This window comes from Rana temporaria, chromosome 9, assembly GCF_905171775.1.
Source record: "Rana temporaria chromosome 9, aRanTem1.1, whole genome shotgun sequence".
NCBI lineage: Eukaryota > Metazoa > Chordata > Amphibia > Anura > Ranidae > Rana > Rana temporaria.
The window spans coordinates 115,986,354-116,004,675 of NC_053497.1; the positions used below are offsets into that span (position 1 = coordinate 115,986,354).

Genomic DNA, 18,322 nt, shown 5'->3' on the forward strand with positions numbered 1-18,322 from the left:
TTTTACCTTTTTCATTATTAAACCCTATTTTGGAAAGTGTTAAAATGTCTCTAAGGCTTTCCATGCAAACTAAAAAGAATCCCTGTCTCTTGAAGAGTGCTACTGTATAGTATAAATCCTCTGAACATGCCTGTCTGTGGTGACAGTGTGTGTTACAGAAGTTTTTTTTTTTTTCAAAATCATAGTTGATATTGCTAATCTTGTGGAAGTTCTGAATCGTTGGTAAAAGGTGTGGCAGTTAAAGGGTTAATTGCTTAATTAAAGTAAATCAAGTGACAATCACTTTCAGGCTGCTGGCACCTAGATTGTGGGCCCGCAAGCTGTAAAATCTTTGTGCAGGGTGCAGCTAAAAGTAGTATTGTTTTGAATAATTAGTTCTCTGTTAACAAAATAAAAGGCTATATGCACTTTAGAAGAATCCATGTTAGGATTACTCCCTATCACTTTTAAGGACATGGAAATGTACAATGGGGGAATCTTTTTCCCTTTAATTTTTTTCTTTTCTCCTTTTGACTGTCCTACATAAGTACTTGTCATTTCTATGCAATGCTATTTCCTGTAACTGTGTATATGGCTAATAATAAAAACCTTTTTTAAAAAAAAAGTAGTATTGTTACAACAGTGACAGTGAGGTGTGAGATTGGCCTGTCCTTTGTCACGAGTTGTTAAGAAGGGCAGGGGTCTGACATCCACTCTCGTCACAGTCTCCTCTTGACACCTTGTGAATTCTTAACATCCCTAATATTTTGTTGCTCAATTTACCTACAAATATCCATACATTGCCTGGCAAAGCAAAAGTAAATTCATAAAAAGAAACTGGAAGATGCTTGATTGATGTCACTGGTAACTACACCTATTATTTCTGCATCTCCAGGGTCGTATGGGTGAGATGGGTGACAAAGGCTTGCCTGGATTACCAGTAAGTGGGTTGGCATTTCCTAGGGTCAGCTTGGCCCATATAAGAAAATAGGAAATGTATTTAACATGTTACCAATTGAATTTTATGGGTTATCATTCAAATAATAACATATATTTGTCTTCTTTAGGGCCCATCTGGTAATCCAGGAAGTGATGGGGAACTGGGAAAAACTGGGACCACAGGAGAAACAGGTCCACCAGGAGCCCAGGGAGAAACTGGTCCTTTAGGTTACCCAGTAAGTTTGATTTCTAGATAAAAAAAAAAAACGTACAGTGTTTGACAAAAAGAACTAGACTGCATAGTTCAGAAAAAAAACAAGGACACTATATTATAACACATGCTTATGGAGGAGTGACATGCACAACGAATCACCAACAAACTGCTCATTAAAACCTGTTTACCAAATTGGGATATCAATATTTTTTTTTGCATATTCACAATGAACTTGGGAGCCTAATGCCGCGTACACACGATCAGGCTTTTGCCCGACCAAAAGCTCATCGGAATTCCATCGGAGTAAAATAGAATATGTTCTATATTTAAACTCCGATGGAATTCATCGGAATTTCCGATTGAATTTCTCCAATGGGGCATACACACGGTCGGAATTTCCGATGGAAAAAGTCCGTTGGAAATTCCAATCGTGTGTACGCGGCATAAGCAACAAATTGGCTGGCCCCAGCACATGTGGGGTGAGGCATACCTTAAAGTATAAGAATACCATCAATACTGGATATTGTCAGTAATTGCCAACAATTTTTAGAGACAAGGGTAGGGATCAGAGCAGTAGATACAGAATGGGAGGGTAAGTTTGGATTTAAGTTTACATGGCAGGTTTGATTTAAGAGGAGATATATCTTTTAATTCTCTGTTATCAATTTTATTCTTATTTAGGGTCGAGAAGGGCCACCAGGACCAGAAGGATCTTCTGGAGAGGAAGGTGAGAAGGTAAGTCTGTTTAAGAAAAAACAAATCTTCTGGGTCGTATTTACCATCTTCTCCAGAATAACAGTTGTGTTGCCAATAGCAGGCTATTATGCTTCAAATTGTATTTTTTTAGCGTAGCTTTGTAAATAATGGACTGAACTAGTTATGATTTCATATACTTTGACAGTTTTTTGCTAGCATTGTAGCATCTTTCAATCTACGAAAAAATGTAATATAGTGCACAGTACCAGTCCTTAGATTTGATGGTTACATTTTTTTTTTCTGACTTCTTTTCCTTTTATTTGTCCTGGTGATGCTGCCAGTACCACACTTGTTTTGCTGTTTACTGCTTGACTGTAACTATGGAGACTACATATATGCCTAAAAATATAAAAATCTCTTCTCCTATAGCCATTAGTTATTTTAAAATTCTAAACATCTATTTCTTTGGTCCACCAAGTCCCAGTATTTTGGCTTTCACAAAAGATCATTGTGCAGTGCAAACCTTCAGTGCAATTATTACAAACACAAGAACAGCAAGAAAATAATGTATTATGCAACCCCATGTATAGCAATTGGTTAACGTGCAAAACTATCCTATTAGTTCATTACAAAAAATACAAAACTAAGAATATAATACAAAACTAAAAATAATAGGAAGAAAATAATAACTGAGATAAATAATTAAAGAATGCAACACATTACAACATTGGGAATGCAAAGTATTTACATATTTTATTTTGTCATTTTTGTGATTGACTAATAAATGTGATGTTTTTTGCCATTTAATTGATTGCCAATTATATATACAGGAGTGCATTAAATGTTGTTTCCTTGCTGCTTTTGTGTTTAGACAACTAATAAGTCTGCCTTTGTTCATCGAAAAAAAAATTCTTCAGTGCAGTTCACAGGAATTGACAAGGACACTGCACTTCTGGCAAGATTAACAGATATTTTCTGTACTTGCTGAAAATGTTCTTAGCCTGAAAAAATAAAACAAATGCAGCCGCCACCTCTAAAGACTGATAAGCTGTTACTGTATAGATTATTATTTTTTCTTGGGTTTAGTTTTGTTTTAGCAGCCTTACAGATTACAAGGGATCTTTGCATTGAAAAAGTATGGATAAGCATGTGTTCCGCTGGATCCTTTTACTATGCATGAAATGGATGTATGTTAAGATTTCAGCTTACTCACAACAAAATAGAGCCTCATTTAACATGTAAGATTCTAACACCTTTGCAGGGTGCCATTGGGCCAATTGGAGATCAAGGAGTCAGTGGACTGGATGGGGAACAGGTAATTTCTGTAATTTGTAGGTTGTGATTCTTGTGTAAATATCATAGAGATTGTCTTTGCTGCTTTGCTGCAATCAGGGAACTATGGCCACGCTGAAAAAGTAAATTTATCTTTGTCTATTATTTTCAGGGTGAACCAGGCTCAGTTGGCACTGAGGGTCTCATTGGGAAGAAAGGAGAGCAGGTGCGTATACAGAAGCCATAGAAATTTTATTTGGCTTATTTCTTATATGCATTCCTTATATTAAAAACACTTCTCCAAAGTTATGCTGAAGAACTCTTATAAACAGTTGGTGCTCATATTTAGTATTATTATTATAATGTAATAAGTGTTAATGTTACAGTATTTTTATGCCTCTAAAACCTCCAAAATATTTATGGTTAGTAAAATGGCAGTCTGATAAAATCACTAAATATATACTGTAACTCAGTTACCTATACTGGTATACATGAAGTAGGAGAGCTGATAATATACAGTTCACTGTCTTTAAACATTGTCTTACTCAAACCCTACCACTACATTATACTGATAGAAAGCACAGGATGCACAAACTGAGCAGGGAAAACTCCTATTACGTACAGAAAAATGTTTTTGGTTTCAAACTTCAGAAATACAAAGGGAAAAAAAGAATTTGATATGGTCCAGGCAAAAGACTTTTGCTATTGATTGTCTTTTTCAGGGAGATGTTGGTGTTTCTGGAAACCTTGGTCCCCCTGGGCCTTTTGGTGATCCTGGGGAATTAGGATTACAAGGATTGCCAGGCCCTCCAGGAGAGCCAGGGAAAGAGGTATACTTTTCTCATAGGGTAACAAGCGAAGAGGAAAAGTTATCTGAATGCTTTTTCTAACATATTTTCTTTTGTTTAGGGCGACACTGGGGACATTGGAGATATTGGAGACCCTGGACCTTTAGGAAGAAAGGTTTGACCTAAAGTTTTGTCTAAGGTGGCTTCAAACTTGTACACTTTTGCCTATAACATTCTCTCACTTACTTAACATTAGGGAGAAATTGGACCACCAGGAAGTACTGGAAATCCTGGGCCCAGTGGCATTCTAGGAGAGCATGGAATAAGAGGCCCGAAAGGAGAGAGAGGTTATGTAGGGCTCCTGGTGAGTAGGCAGAAACATCACTTTGGCCATCAACCCAAAATCTCTGCTGCAGCTTTTTTCTTTTGATATTTAAATAGTGTGGACCAATTCTATATAGTTCCTTGCAATGTGCATAAAAGTTTACAGCTTACTGTGTAATGTCTCTATCACAGTTACACAGGAGAACACATTCTATGACCAGTTTGGATGAAAGCCATTTAACATTACAGTTTGTTAGTAGTTGTACCAAGGAAATACCCCCCCATCAGGGGTAGAACATATGGCATGCAGACACAGATTTGGTGGGAAATAAACCCAGAGTTCCAACTTTTCAAGGTCACTGTGTTTTTCACTATGTCTGTCTTTGGTTTCTTTATGTATTTTATGGAATGGATAGACTGGATGGCATTAGTTCACTGATTTTAATTGTTGCCTGCAGTTGCTTTTTGACTTTAACCTTGCTGTCCCTCAGGGTCCACCAGGACTAATGGGAATTCTCGGACCTATTGGGCCACCAGGAGACATGGTATGTGAACTAGACATGTGCATTCATTTTTGTCCAAATGCATTTTCGTCCGAATTTCAGGGATTTTCGCGTTCATTTTAACAAACGATAATGAACGCACAGAATCCGAAATCCAAAAGATCCAACATAAAAAATGCTTTATTTTAGTTTCGTTGCGACAACAGTTCGATATAGATAGAAGGTTCGACATGATGGTGACAATAGCAATCTGTGTCTATCTAATCTGTGGTCGGATGTACCTAACCTAACTCTATTAGTCCAAGATTATTCAACACAGAGAGAAAAGATTTGGCATTATAGAGACATGAAGATTCGATAAAGCAGCTAAAAACATACAATTGCCATGAGCGGACATTTATGGCCAAATGCTCCGCCCATAGTCTATAGAAGAATTCTAATGTTGGTTGACTTGTAATAATAATTAATAAATATAATTATTACTAGTCATACAACATTAGAATTCTACTATAGCTGCTTCGTTGAATCTTCTTAGAACATTTGACAGACACCATAAGCCTTCAATTGAAAGATTCGACCTTAATAGCTTCCTTTACCTTCGTGCAGTCCTCCTTCACTTACCTCATCCTTCGATTTTCCTTTTAAATGTCCTTATTTCTTCTGAGAAATCCTCACTTTCTGTTCTTCTGTCTGTAACTACACAAACTGGGCCGGATTCAGATAGAGATACGACGGCGTATCTCCTGATACGCCGTCGTATCTCTGAGTTCCGATGGTCGGATCTATGCGACTGATTCATAGAATCAGTTACGCATAGATCTCCCTAAGATCCGCCAGGTGTAAGTGACTTGCACCGTCAGATCTTAGGCTGAAATCTCCCGCTGGCCGCTAGGTGGCGTTTCGTGTTTTACTCTCGACGAATATGCAAATGAGGAGATCCACCAATTCAGAAACGAACGCCCGCCCGTCGCTTTTTTTTTACATCGTTTGCGTTCGGCTTTTTCCGGCGTATAGTTACCCCTGCTATGTGAGGGGTATCCTATGTTAAGTATGGCCGTCGTTCCCACGCCGAGTTTTGAATTTTTACGTCGTTTGCGTAAGTCGTTCGCGAATACGGATGGACGTAATTTACGTTCACGCCAAAACCAAGGACGTATTAGCGACGTCATTTGGAGCATGCACACTGGGATTAATCGCGGTCGGCGCATGCGCCGTTCGATCGGCGCGGGGACGCGCCTGATTTAAATAGTACACTCCCCCTAGCCACAGAATTTGAATTCCGCCGGGGGATTTACGATACGCCGCCGCAAGTTTTGAGGTAAGTGCTTTCTGAATTAGGTACTTGCCTCAGAAACTTGCGCCGGCGGATCGTAAATCAGATGGGTTACGCGGATCTAAAGATCCGCTAACCTATCTGAATCCGGCCCAGTAATGTGAGGCTTTCTCCCTGGTGTGGAGAAAGCCTCTTGAGGGGGGAGGGGGCAAGCAGGATAGTCAGGACGCCCACTAACACACAGCTCCTTTCTCTATCTGCAAAGTAGAGAGCGTCCTGACCCTCCTGCTCGTCCCCTCTCAAGAGGCTTTCTCCACACCAGGGAGAAAGCCTTGCATTACTGTGTGTAGTTACAGACAGAAGAACAGGAAGTGAGGATTTCTCAGAAGAAATAAGGACATTTAGAAGCAAAATCGAAGGACTGCACTAAGGTAAAGGAAGCTATTTAGGGGAAAAAATTGTACCTTTACAACCCCTTTAATTCGGATTTTCGGACGAATGCATTTTTTAACGAAACAAAATAAATCAAAATGAATTTTGGGAGTAACTAAATAAATGTATTTTTCGGACAAAACTGAAATTCCGAAACAAAATATTTCAGTGTGCACATGTCTAATGTGAACAAACTGACACCTGAAAATTGATAGGAGAGCGGATATATTGGAGACTTTCCCATGGTGAAATGAGCTTCTATATATTTTTTTTTTTTCAGGCAGCAGTAGGGGATCCAGGTCCTTCTGGTCAAGATGGGCGTCCAGGAATGAAGGTAATTTTCATGCAGAAATGTTCACGATACATAAATATATTACTTGTTTAAGAAATGAAGGCAATTCAGTTTTTTTTTATTATTAATGTTTGCAGGGTGATGTAGGCACCAGTGGTGTGACGGGATATCCCGGTCCCAAAGGAGGCTTGGTACGTGCAGACTGTGATTGTAAAGAGCCCATATCTGAGGTTTTTATGTTTTATTGATTGTTATTATTTCTTTCTGTTTTCAGGGTCCTCCTGGTGTGAGAGGAGAAAAGGGTGAGCAAGGCCATCATGGAGCCCCGGTGAGTGAGAAGACAAGATCAAATGGACGTGCAGCATTAGGGCTATTAAGGGCTATTAAGGGCTATTAAGGTCCTGTAATATGTTTTACCATTTTATAGGGTCCACCAGGTCAAACTGGGAGTAAAGGTTCTCAAGGTCCTCTGGGGCTCCCTGGCCCAGAAGGACAAAAGGGGGAAACAGGAAGTGAAGGCCTAAATGGAATCCAGGTACCAAAAAATTGTTCTAATATAAAAAAAATGATTGCCGATTTTTAGCTTTTGCCATTTTGTCTATATCAGTGGTGTGAATCTGAATTTAATTGCTGGCCGAATTAGCATTATGGTTGCCTTCAAAGGGCCGGTTGTATCTGTAAGACTATATAAATGTGTCTACTCTTTATCATATTAAATATTTACCTCTGCATTTGATTATTACTGGTTTTAGTATTTTAGTATTTAGTACTGTTTTTAGTTACTGGGTTAGCTTGCGGGCACGCTCCCGTGATACAGTGATACAGTCGGCAGCGTATCACTCGGCCCTGCCCCCGGCGCACTGCGTCATTGATTCAAATCCAATGAATGAGCCGAGAAGAGCTGAAAAGCCCGGTCGAGAAGCCTGCACGTTCACGACGTGTGATTTTCGAGGGCTCAGGTAAGTAAACAGGGGGGAATCTGGGGGGCCGCTAATTGTCGGATGTTTTTTCACCTTAATGCATAGAATGCATTAAGGTGAAAAATCAAGAACCTTTACAACCCCGTTAAGCTGTGAACTGCAGATGCAAATCGGCACTGAGCCCACTCACACTCCTGTAGCAGATTATGCAAGTCTGAAAAGAAGGGTTGCACACCGCTGGTATTATCGACAAGAAACTTTATTGTAGACATCTCAGACAGAACAAGGTTCTGCCATGGTGTTCTGTCTGAGCAGTCTCCAATAAAGTTTCTTGTGGATGATACCAGCGGTGCGCGATCCTCCTTTCTCAACTGGAATAGATTTGTATTATTCTCATAATAATTATAAGCAGATGTCTAGAGCACCCCACTCCCATTACATCAGATGTCAAGAGCCCCCCACCATCAGAAGTCAAGAGTCCCCCACCCTCCCTTACATGACATTGCACCCCCCACTGACCTTGTGCTCCTGCTGAGAAGAAAATGGGGGCGGAGCTGGAAAGCAGAAAGGGCAGGGTCTGGAGGAGGACCTGTGGAGGGCTGGAGTCAGCTATCGGAGTCGGCTGAATGCTGAGACTAGGAAAGGGGGTGCTACGGCTGCACAGTGAGACACAGGATCTGTAGGTGGAGTTCTGTCCTCCTTTCTGCTGCCGACTGCTACGGAGGGAGCAGCGCAGAGATATGAGCATTTCTGCAGCTGCATAGAGAAGCCCAGAATCTGGCACAGGAGTTCTGTCCTCCTCTCTGGTGCTGACTGCTGAGACAAGGTGGAAGGGGAGGTTGTGCCGCAGCTGCAGGAGAGCTGTGAGGACCACATGAAATGACCTGGTGGGCTGGATTTGGCCTGCAGGCCTTGTGTTCGACACATGTGGTCTAGATAATATTTGTTTGTAGGTCCTCTGGGGAAGTCTTACTAAAAATACAATGCTGATTGGTTGGGGCTTTAATGGGTTGAATATTTTCTATAAATTCAATTAAGTCCTAACTGGCCTTTTAAGTTTTGTGATTGTTTGTAATTTAGCGTAACACAAGTTTATTTTATTGCATCTATTAAATTTAGGAAATCTATGGTGAAATTGGCAAGTGTCTAACTGCACAATAAATATTAACTTTTACTGTTAAATGTTTGACCTTATGTTATGTCAAAAGCAATAAATACAACTTTTCAAAAAAATAAATAAAAATGTTTGACCTTACATTTTTATCAAGCTCATAGTAAGTCGAAAATAAATAAAAACTCTTGGCATTATATACTCATTTAGATCTTTATTCTACTCACTGTATGCTCAACAAGGCATAGCTTGATTCCCTCACTTGATTATGCAATAGCTGGGGTTGTGCTGTTAAAGTACCCGCAACATTTATGGGAAGATCTCTTCAAATAAACCTCTAATGCCACACACAGACGATCGCACATTCCGACAACAAAACCGTGATTTTTTTTCCGACGGATGTTGGCTCAAACTTGTCTTGCATACACACGGTCACACAAATGTTGTCAGAAATTCCGAATGTCAAGAACGTGGTGACATACAAGACAAGAAAAATTAAGTTCAATAGGCAGTGCGGCCCTTCTGCTTGATTCCGAGCATGCGTGGAATTTTGTGCGTTGGAATTGTGTACACACGATCGGAATTTCCGACAACAAAATTTGTTGTCGGAAAATTTGAGAACCAGCTCTCAAATTTTTGTTGTCGGAAATTCCAACAGCAAATGTCCGATGGAGCCTACACACGGTCTGAATTTTCGACAACAAGCTCCTATCGAACATTTGTTGTCGGAAATTCTGATCGTGTGTACGTGGCATTAGAGTTATAATAAATTACAATGCAGTTCAGCCCATATAACCAAAATATCAAATGTTGGTGGTCAAGAATGTAAAGAACAGAATTTTTCAATGCTGGCAGTTGCAATATGGAGTGAAGATAATTATATAGCCAAAGATATCATAAAATATTCTTCTTTATTTTAAGGGACCCTCTGGGGTCACTGGTGAGACTGGAGCAGTGGGAATACCTGGAAGAGAAGTGAGGATTCAACAAACTTTTCTAGTACATGTAGAGATGCAGACTAACTAGACAGATTTCACTGATGCTTCTGTTTTCAAATACTAGGGGGAACCTGGTGAGAAGGGACAACCTGGAAAACAAGGGGTATCAGGACAAGTGGTAAGGAGCACAATATTATCATATATATATATATATATATATATATATATATATATATATATATATATATATATATATATATATATATATATATATATATATATACACACATAGTGGGGAAAATAATAATTTAATAATCCCCTACAGATTTTGTAAGTTTGCACGCTTATAAAGAAATTAAATGTCTAACATTTTTATCATAGGTGTATTTTAAATGATAGACAGAGTATCAGCCAAAAATACAGTAAAAACACATGATACAAATGTTATAAATTGAAACACATTTTCTATAGGATTAAGATCTGGAGACTGGCTAGGCCACTCCATGACCTTAATGTGCTTTTTCTTGAGCCACTCCTTTGTTGCCTTGGTGGTATGTTTTGGGTCATTATCATGCTGAAAGACCCATCCATGACCCAACTTCAGTATTCTGGCTGAGAGAAGAAGGTCCTCATCCAAGATTTTACAATACATGGCCCCTCATTGCGGCAAAGTCAGTCTGTACTTTTAGCAGAGAAACAGCCCCAAAGCATAATGTTTCCACCTCCTATAGAAAATGTATTAGTGAGCCTAAAATTCGAGTTCCCTCCTTAAGGATTTAGAGAAGATCTGTAAAGAAGAGTGGACCAAAATCCCTCCTGAGATGTGTGCAAACCTGATAACCAACTACAAGAAATGTCTTACCTCTGTGATTGCCAACAAGGGTTTCTCCACCAAGTACTAAGTCGTGTTTTTCTTGCGGATCAAATAGTTATTTTACTCACTGAACTGCAACTTAATTTATAGCATTTGTTTTATGTTTTTTTTTTCTGGGTTTTTGTTTGATATTCTGTCTCTATCATTTAAAATATACCTATAATAAAAATTATAGACCCCCTTATTTCTTTGTAAGTGGGCAAACGTAACAAATCTGCAGGGGATCAAATAATTATTTTCCCCACTGTATGTGTATATACATGTGTGTGTGTATATATATATATATATATATATATATATACTGCGGGTAAAATAAGTATTGAACACGCCAACATTTATTTAGATAAATATAAAGATGCTATTGCACATGTCGGTAACGACCCATGCAATTCATAAATACAAAGAAACCTAAACAAATAAGTTCTGAAATTAAAGCGGAGCTCCACCCTAAAGTGGAACTTCCGCTCATCAGAACCCTCCCCCCCTCCGGTGTCACATTTGACACCTTTCAGGGGGAGGGGGGTGCAGATATCTGTCAAAGACAGGTATTTGCACCCACTTCCGGGAGTCCTCACTGCTGGGATTCTGCGGGCAGTGCGTCACTTCCCGCCCCCGACCATTGTGTTCTGGGAAACACTCGGCTCCCAGAACACAGCAGGAGCCAGTGAGGATGGCGGTGGGGGCAGCAGAGTGACGAGCGATTGCTCTTCCACTGCTGCCGACGGCGCTGGACTCCAGGACAGGTAAGTGTCCTAGTATTAAAAGTCAGCAGCTGCAGTATTTGTAGCTGCTGGTTTTTAATATTTATTTTTTCGGCGGAGATCCGCTTTAATGCTGGCCATACACTATACGAAAATTCGGCCGACATTCGGTCGTTAAGAAAGATCTTTCGTTTTTCGGCCAGTTAATGGGCTCAAAATCGATAATCGTTGGGACGTTTTTGAGCCAAAAAAATGAAGGACAAGTTTGGAAATTTTCTGCCGAACGAACGATAAATCGGAAGGTTAATGTGTTTCCCGTCCGAACTTTCTGCACTAGGTATATGTAAAAAAAACGAACCATTTTTTTTTTATGTCCACTGAACGATTTATCGGTCATTACATGATGGCACTATCGTTTGCGCTCACGAACGAACTTTCGTTTTTCGAAAGTTCGTTTGGACGATTTTTCGTGGAGTGTATGGCCAGCATAAGTTATGTGTAATAAAATGGAATGTCACAGGTAAAAAGTATTGAACACACTAACTGAAATATATTTAATACTTTGTACAAAATCCATTGTTGGTAATGACAGCTTCAAGACGCCTCCTGTGTGAAGAATCTGGTCGCATGTATTGCTCGGGTATGATTTTGGCCCACGTTCCATACAAACAGTCTTCAAATCTTGAAGGTTCCATGGGCCTCTTCTATGAGCTCTGATCTTTAGTTCTTTCCATAGATTTTCTATTGGATTCAAGTCAGGTGATTGGCTGGGCCATTTTGGCAGCTTTTTCTTTCTTTGAAACCAGTTGAGAGGTTCCTTGGCTTTGTGTTTGGGATCATTGTCTTGCTGAAATGTCCACCCTCTTTTTCATCTTCATCATCCTGGTAGATGGCAGCAGATTTTTATCAAGAATGTCTTGGTACATTTTTCCATTCATCCTGCCTTCCATGATATACATTTTGCCAGTGCCGTATGCTGGAAAACAGCTGGTGTCTTGGCTTTCCATGCCTGTTTGCACCTCCATTTCTTCATGTGTTCAATACTTTTTCCCTGTGTCATGCCATTATATTACATATAACTTAATTTCAGAACTCATTTATTTTTATTTTTTTATGTATGGATTGTTTTCAACATGTGGTGAAAATTCCATGTCAATAGCACCTTTAGAAATATATTTACCTAGACAAATGTTATTTTACCCGCTGTGTGTGTGTGTATGTAATATATATATATATATATATATATATATATATATATATATATATATATATATATATATATATATATATATATATATATGAATGAAAAGAGAAACAACGTGTAAATGTCTGTATCTATTCCCCAGGGGCCTATGGGAAATCTAGGTATGGAAGGGAAACCAGGACAGAAAGGAGTAAAGGTAATTTATTTTATAATAATGTTCTTCATAAACGTGTTCTGTGAAAAAAACAAAAAACAACTAGTATTAACAGAATGCATAGTGGTTTTAAAGCTGAACTCCAGAAAAGTTAAAGAATACCTGTGCATGGCTTTAAATATATTTCCTTTACTTTTAAAGTCTGGGTTAGATAATGAAATGCTTAAAAATATTTTCATATGCATTTATACATACCCGTACCAGCACAGAAAGTGTTATATATAACATTTAACGGTTCTACATCTATATGTTAGCCACTATTTTAGGCTTAAGGTGGAAGTAAACCCTCACATATACCCAGTGAAGTAAACAGCCTCAGATGATACACAGGGATGAAACAAATCTCCCTACATACGTTTTACATACGTTTTACTCCTTTAGAAAGTTCAGATCATGTTAGGAGATTTTCTCTTCCTGTTCAACACTGGAGTGAAGCCTGGGAACACAGCCAAGAGAGCTGATTGGAGGAAAGGCACACACCCCTCTCCTCATAGGTAGAGACTTTCAGAGCTGTTCGTTGAATCGTTCAGCGCTGTGCTAATCTATTTATAGCATCCTCCCCAACACAAAACTCAGGCTGCTTTTATCTCCTGTGACAAATAACTTGTCAGGAGTTATCAGGCTGATAACAGAAGAACAGAGTAGGAGACAGCTATGGGACTTAGTGCTTTGAAGAGAGATAGGGAAACACTGAAGATATAAGTGCCTAGCACAAATTTCATGAATCAGGTTTAAAAAAAGGTTTATTTTATGCTGTGCTTTGCCTTTGCGGGGGAAAGCAACATGTTCACTTTTATAGCAGCTCCACCAGCAGTACATGCTCCGCTTCCTTCAATACTCACCTCAGCTGCTGGGAGCAAAGAGAAATATCAGATACTCATGTCTCTTCCTTCCATGTAACTGTGCTGGTTCTTGGCTGCACGGGTGCCCAGCACTGTCACATAGGGATGGGAAGAAAGTTCTCAGTCCCGTATATGCAATGAGTAGGAATAAATTGTAGCTAAGATGAATATAAGCAGCTGTAGAGACATTCACAAATGCATAGGCATAGCAGAGGTTCACAGGATGACTCATTGGTGTTACTGGACAAGAATTCAGCTTTATGTAGGAAACAGATACTCAAACAGCCCAAAGATTATACAACATTCTTTCTTTCCATCACAGGTGGAAGCGAAGAAATTTGATTGAAACCCTCCTGCAAACTTGTTGTGAGAGGAGGGTTCTAAAAAGAATACAGGATCTAAAATTGCTGACCTTTTTTAGGAAACCCTGATAGTCTAGCTGTCAGGCATCCCTTAGTTCAGCAGGGACCAGCAGATTTTCGATCCATCTATGGGTAGCCTAGTTGTACTGAAGTTGATCCATCGATCGACTTCAGTACTACTAGCCTATTGGCTAAAGCCACCAGCAGTGATCATTGTGTTATGTGGTAGAAGGACAGAATGTTGTATAATGTATGGGCCGCTTGAGTATCTTGAACAGGTATGTAGCTCAGTAAAGCCACATAGATGTATATAATTTATATAATTGTGCTTAGTCAGTGATTCAAAATTGTGTTTTATTTTGATTAGCTATGCAACCATATGAATCTGGAATGTTGTCATTTGTTCTTACAGGGTGAGAAAGGCAAAGATGGCCGACCCGGCTCTCCTGGCAGTACGGGCAGGAAGGTAACTTTGTAACGGGTACAGAGGAAAGCATAGATCTTGGGGTGGACAGTAACACATAGGGCCCTTATATCTGAATTTTTAAAGAATAAATCTACCTTTAACTGTGTTGTCTTTGACTCACTTTATATAGACACTTTATATAGACACTGGGCTAGATTCAGATAGGAGATACGACGGCGTATCTCCTGATACGCCGTCGTATCTCTGAGTGCGGGCAGTCGTATCTATGCGCCTGATTCAGAGAATCAGTTACGCATAGATTTCCCTAAGATCCGACTGGTGTAAGTGTCTTACACCGTCGTATCTTAGGCTGCATATTCGCGCTGGCCGCTAGGTGGTGCTTCCGTATAGTTACGCAAGGAATATGCTAATTAGGTATTTACGCCGATTCAGAAACGTACGTCCCGCCGGTGCATTTTTTTTACGTCGTTTAAGTTAGGCTTTTTTCGGCGTATAGTTACCCCTGCTATATGAGGCGGAGCTAATGTTATGCATGGACGTCGTTCCCGCGCCGAGTTTTGAAAATTTTACGTCGTTTGCGTAAGTCGTTCGTGAATAGGGCTTTGCGTAAGTTACGTTCACGTCGATACCAATGAGGCTTTGCGGCGTAATTTCGAGCATGCGCACTGGGATTTTTTCACGAACGGCGCATGCGCCGTTCACAAAAAATGTCAAATACGCGGGGTCAAGTGAAATTTAGATAAAACACGCCACCCCAACATCCCCATTTGAATTAGGCGGGCTTACGCTGCCACACATACGTTACGCCGCCGTAACTAAGGGCGCAAGTTCTTTCTGCATACGGAACTTGCGCCCAAAGATACATTACGCCAGCAGAAAGATCCACTGATCTTTCTGAATCTAGCCCACAGTTTTCAAAGTATTTTAGCATGCGATTTTGTTTGGTTCTATCTGTTCATTGTATTTACAGGCCATTCTTTCTCACCCATATGCAAATAAAATAAATATGATTTTAACCACTTAAGGACCGAGCCTGTTTTTCAGACTCGGTGTTTACAAGTTTAAAAACGTTTTTTTTTATAGAAAATTACTTAGAACCCCCAAACATATATATATTTCTTTCTAACACCCAAGAGAATAAAATAGATTTTTTGAATAAAAAAATAAGACAACAGTAAAGTTAGCCCAATTTTTTTTTATATTGTGACAGATAATATTATGCCGAGTAAAATTATACCCAACATGTCACGCTTCAAAATTGCGCCCGCTCGTAGAGTGGCGTCAAACTTTTACCCTTAAAAATCTCCATAGGCGATGTTTAAAAAATTCTATAGGTTGCATCTTTTGAGTTACAGAGGGGGTCTAGGGCTAGAATTATACCTCACTTGTGCGGTGTGAACACCGTTTTCATATGCACGCACGCACAAGCTTGTCAGGGCTGGGTGCTGTAAAAAAATAGTTTTTGTTTTCTTATTTATTTTAATTTATTTTACTTATTTTTACACTGTTTTTTTAAACAAAAATGGGTCACTTTTATTCCTATTACAAGGAATGTAAACATCCCTTGTAATAGAAAAAAGCATGACAGGTCCTCTTAAATATGAGATCTGGGCTCAAAAAGACCTCAGATCTCATATTTAGATTAAAATGCAAAAAAATAAAAAATAAATTGTAATTAAAGAAGCATGGGTGGAAGTGACGTTTTGACGTCGCTTCCGCCCTGCTATGCTATGGAGACGGGTAGGGGCCATCTTGCCCTCACTCGTATTCACACACAGCAGCGTGAAGGACCCGATCGCCTCCGCTGCTGACGACGGCTGCCGAGGGGCCCCTCTCCCGCCGCCGATAACGGTGATCTCAGGGGAAATCCGCCGCATTTACAGGCCCTGCCACGGAAAAGATGAATATCTCGGTTGTGGCAGCAGCTGCTGCCATTACCGTGATATTCATCTTAAAAGTGATGACTTATATGTACGTGAGCTGGTCCTTAAGTGGTTAAAGTGAGCCAGACACAACAGGGCTTATGCATGAATATGGATTTTCAGCCTTAAATTATAACAGTAAAATGTGAAATGTATATTTTACATCTTATTTAAAGTGGTATTAAAGGAGTTGTAAAGGCAGAAGGTTGTTTATCTTAATGCATTCTATGCATTAAGATAAAAAAACCCGTTGTGTGTAGCAGCCACCCCAGCAAGCCCCTAATTACTTATCTGAGCCCCATCTCTCTCCAGCGATATCCACGAATATCTAATCTGTCGGGGACACTCCTCATGATTGACTGAGACACAGCAGTGGCGCCATTGGCTCCCGCGGCTGTCAATCAAAGTCAGTCAGCCAATCAGGGGGAGAGGGGACGGATCAGGGCTCTGTGTCTGAATGCACACACAGAGCTGTGACTCGGCTTCAGTTCCCCCAATAGGAAGCTGCTGACTGTGGGGGTATTTAATATGAGGGAGGGGCCAGGAGCAGCACAGAGGGAGCTGAGAAGAGGAGGATCCAGGCTGCTCTGTGTAAAACCAACTGCACAGAGGAGGTAAGTAAGTAGTTTGTTATTTATTAATTTTTTAAAAGGAGACTTTACAATCAATTTAAGCCCAAAAGCAAACATTTATTAATTTGCCGCTTACAAATTCTTAGATGTGGTGGCTGCATTTTATTTTCCTTTTTAAGCTTTTTATCCTTTATTTTAACTTGGTGATTCTTCCAGTAAGTCTGTTGTTTTTCAAAGTAAGCTGTAGATGAAGTACTTAGAGGGTTGAGACAAACTATTTAGTTGTACATTGTACCCCTACCCATTCACAAAGAAAAGTGTCAAAAAATAAAATAGACAGGAGACAGTTTTGAACGATTCCTTTATTAAAGGGGGCTTCCAAATTCCGATAAGCCCCCCACCCGCACACCCCAACAACCACCGGGCAAGGGTTGTGGCGATGAGGCCCTTGTCACCATCAACATGGGAACAATGTACTTTGGGGGGACCCCAAAGCACTCTCCCCATGTTGAGGGCATGTGGCCTGGTACTTTTCAGGAGTGGGGGTGCTCTCTCATCCCCCCTTTCTTGCGGCCTGTCAGGTTGCATGCTCGGATAAGGGTCTTGTATGACTTTTGGGGGGGCCCCCACGCCTTTTAAAAATGTTGACGCTGGGCTCCCCTTAATATCCAACCTACGCTGTTTTTTCAGCAATTTTTTATGTATCTTGCTGGGATCCGGCAATACATTAGAGCCACAAGCAATTTTGAATGAAACTTTTTCATGGAAGAGCTCTTCAGCCCCAACTCTGGCATCCTGGAAATCACTAATCAATAAAGCAGTACCTTTCTACAAAGCAACATATTTGAATAGGGGGCCATTGTTGGAGTACAAAGGAGACCATGCCTTTAATCACAATGCACTTTCTTCGGTGGGAGGTTTGGCTTGTGTATATCTGTCTGGGCAAGTGTTGTATTATTGTTTTCCACAATCACAAATATGTTTAAGACTTCTTTAAATTTTTAACCTGATTTATTATTATGGCTTTAGGGCAAAAGAGGAAAAGCAGGATCCAGACCACCACGTGGATCTCATGGACCCAAGGTAGGAAAGACAAAACATTTCATTTGTACTCTTTAGGACCTATTTAATAAGGTTGAGGAAACCACTGGTCTGCGGGTAGCCCATACACATTACATCCCCACCCAATCACCCCAGAAATGTTCAGGAAACTAATGTCTATAGACACCATATCCTTAGTTGTCAAGTAGCTTTGTGTTTACAGTAGTCATTTTAACAAAGCTAGTTACTGATCGGCTGTTATAGAGTCTCCTAACATACTGTTGTACTCTTAAGCAATTGTTTCTAGTTTTGAGCAGGGAATAGTTCGAACCTCCACCAAGTTTTATTACTGTCTGTGTTCCCTCTGTGCTGGTGTCTATTGTCATAGATGATCCAAATTGTACAATTGTCAGCAGAACAGAATGTAAGGAGTAATGTTTTACATTTTGGGGAAAATTGTCTGAGAGGGGATTTCCTCTAAC

At 40.0% G+C, this 18,322-nt stretch overlaps 1 protein-coding gene across 3 annotated transcripts in view; it reads left to right on the forward strand.

Moving 5' to 3' along the window:
• LOC120913886 (collagen alpha-1(I) chain-like) overlaps positions 1-18,322 on the forward strand; it is a 342,467-nt gene that overhangs the window by 277,617 nt on the left and 46,528 nt on the right. For all 3 annotated transcript variants that reach the window (XR_005743585.1, XM_040324213.1, XM_040324214.1), the window contains 18 exons: positions 875-919; positions 1,047-1,154; positions 1,814-1,867; positions 3,090-3,143; positions 3,273-3,326; positions 3,823-3,930; positions 4,010-4,063; positions 4,145-4,252; positions 4,704-4,757; positions 6,701-6,754; positions 6,850-6,903; positions 6,987-7,040; positions 7,140-7,247; positions 9,665-9,718; positions 9,806-9,859; positions 12,603-12,656; positions 14,291-14,344; positions 17,829-17,882. Coding sequence is in view for 2 of the 3 variants with exons in the window: in XM_040324213.1 (XP_040180147.1) it covers positions 875-919; positions 1,047-1,154; positions 1,814-1,867; positions 3,090-3,143; positions 3,273-3,326; positions 3,823-3,930; positions 4,010-4,063; positions 4,145-4,252; positions 4,704-4,757; positions 6,701-6,754; positions 6,850-6,903; positions 6,987-7,040; positions 7,140-7,247; positions 9,665-9,718; positions 9,806-9,859; positions 12,603-12,656; positions 14,291-14,344; positions 17,829-17,882 (1,179 nt within the window). In the remaining variant the exon portion in view is untranslated. The remainder of the gene's footprint in view (positions 1-874; positions 920-1,046; positions 1,155-1,813; positions 1,868-3,089; positions 3,144-3,272; positions 3,327-3,822; positions 3,931-4,009; positions 4,064-4,144; positions 4,253-4,703; positions 4,758-6,700; positions 6,755-6,849; positions 6,904-6,986; positions 7,041-7,139; positions 7,248-9,664; positions 9,719-9,805; positions 9,860-12,602; positions 12,657-14,290; positions 14,345-17,828; positions 17,883-18,322) is intronic.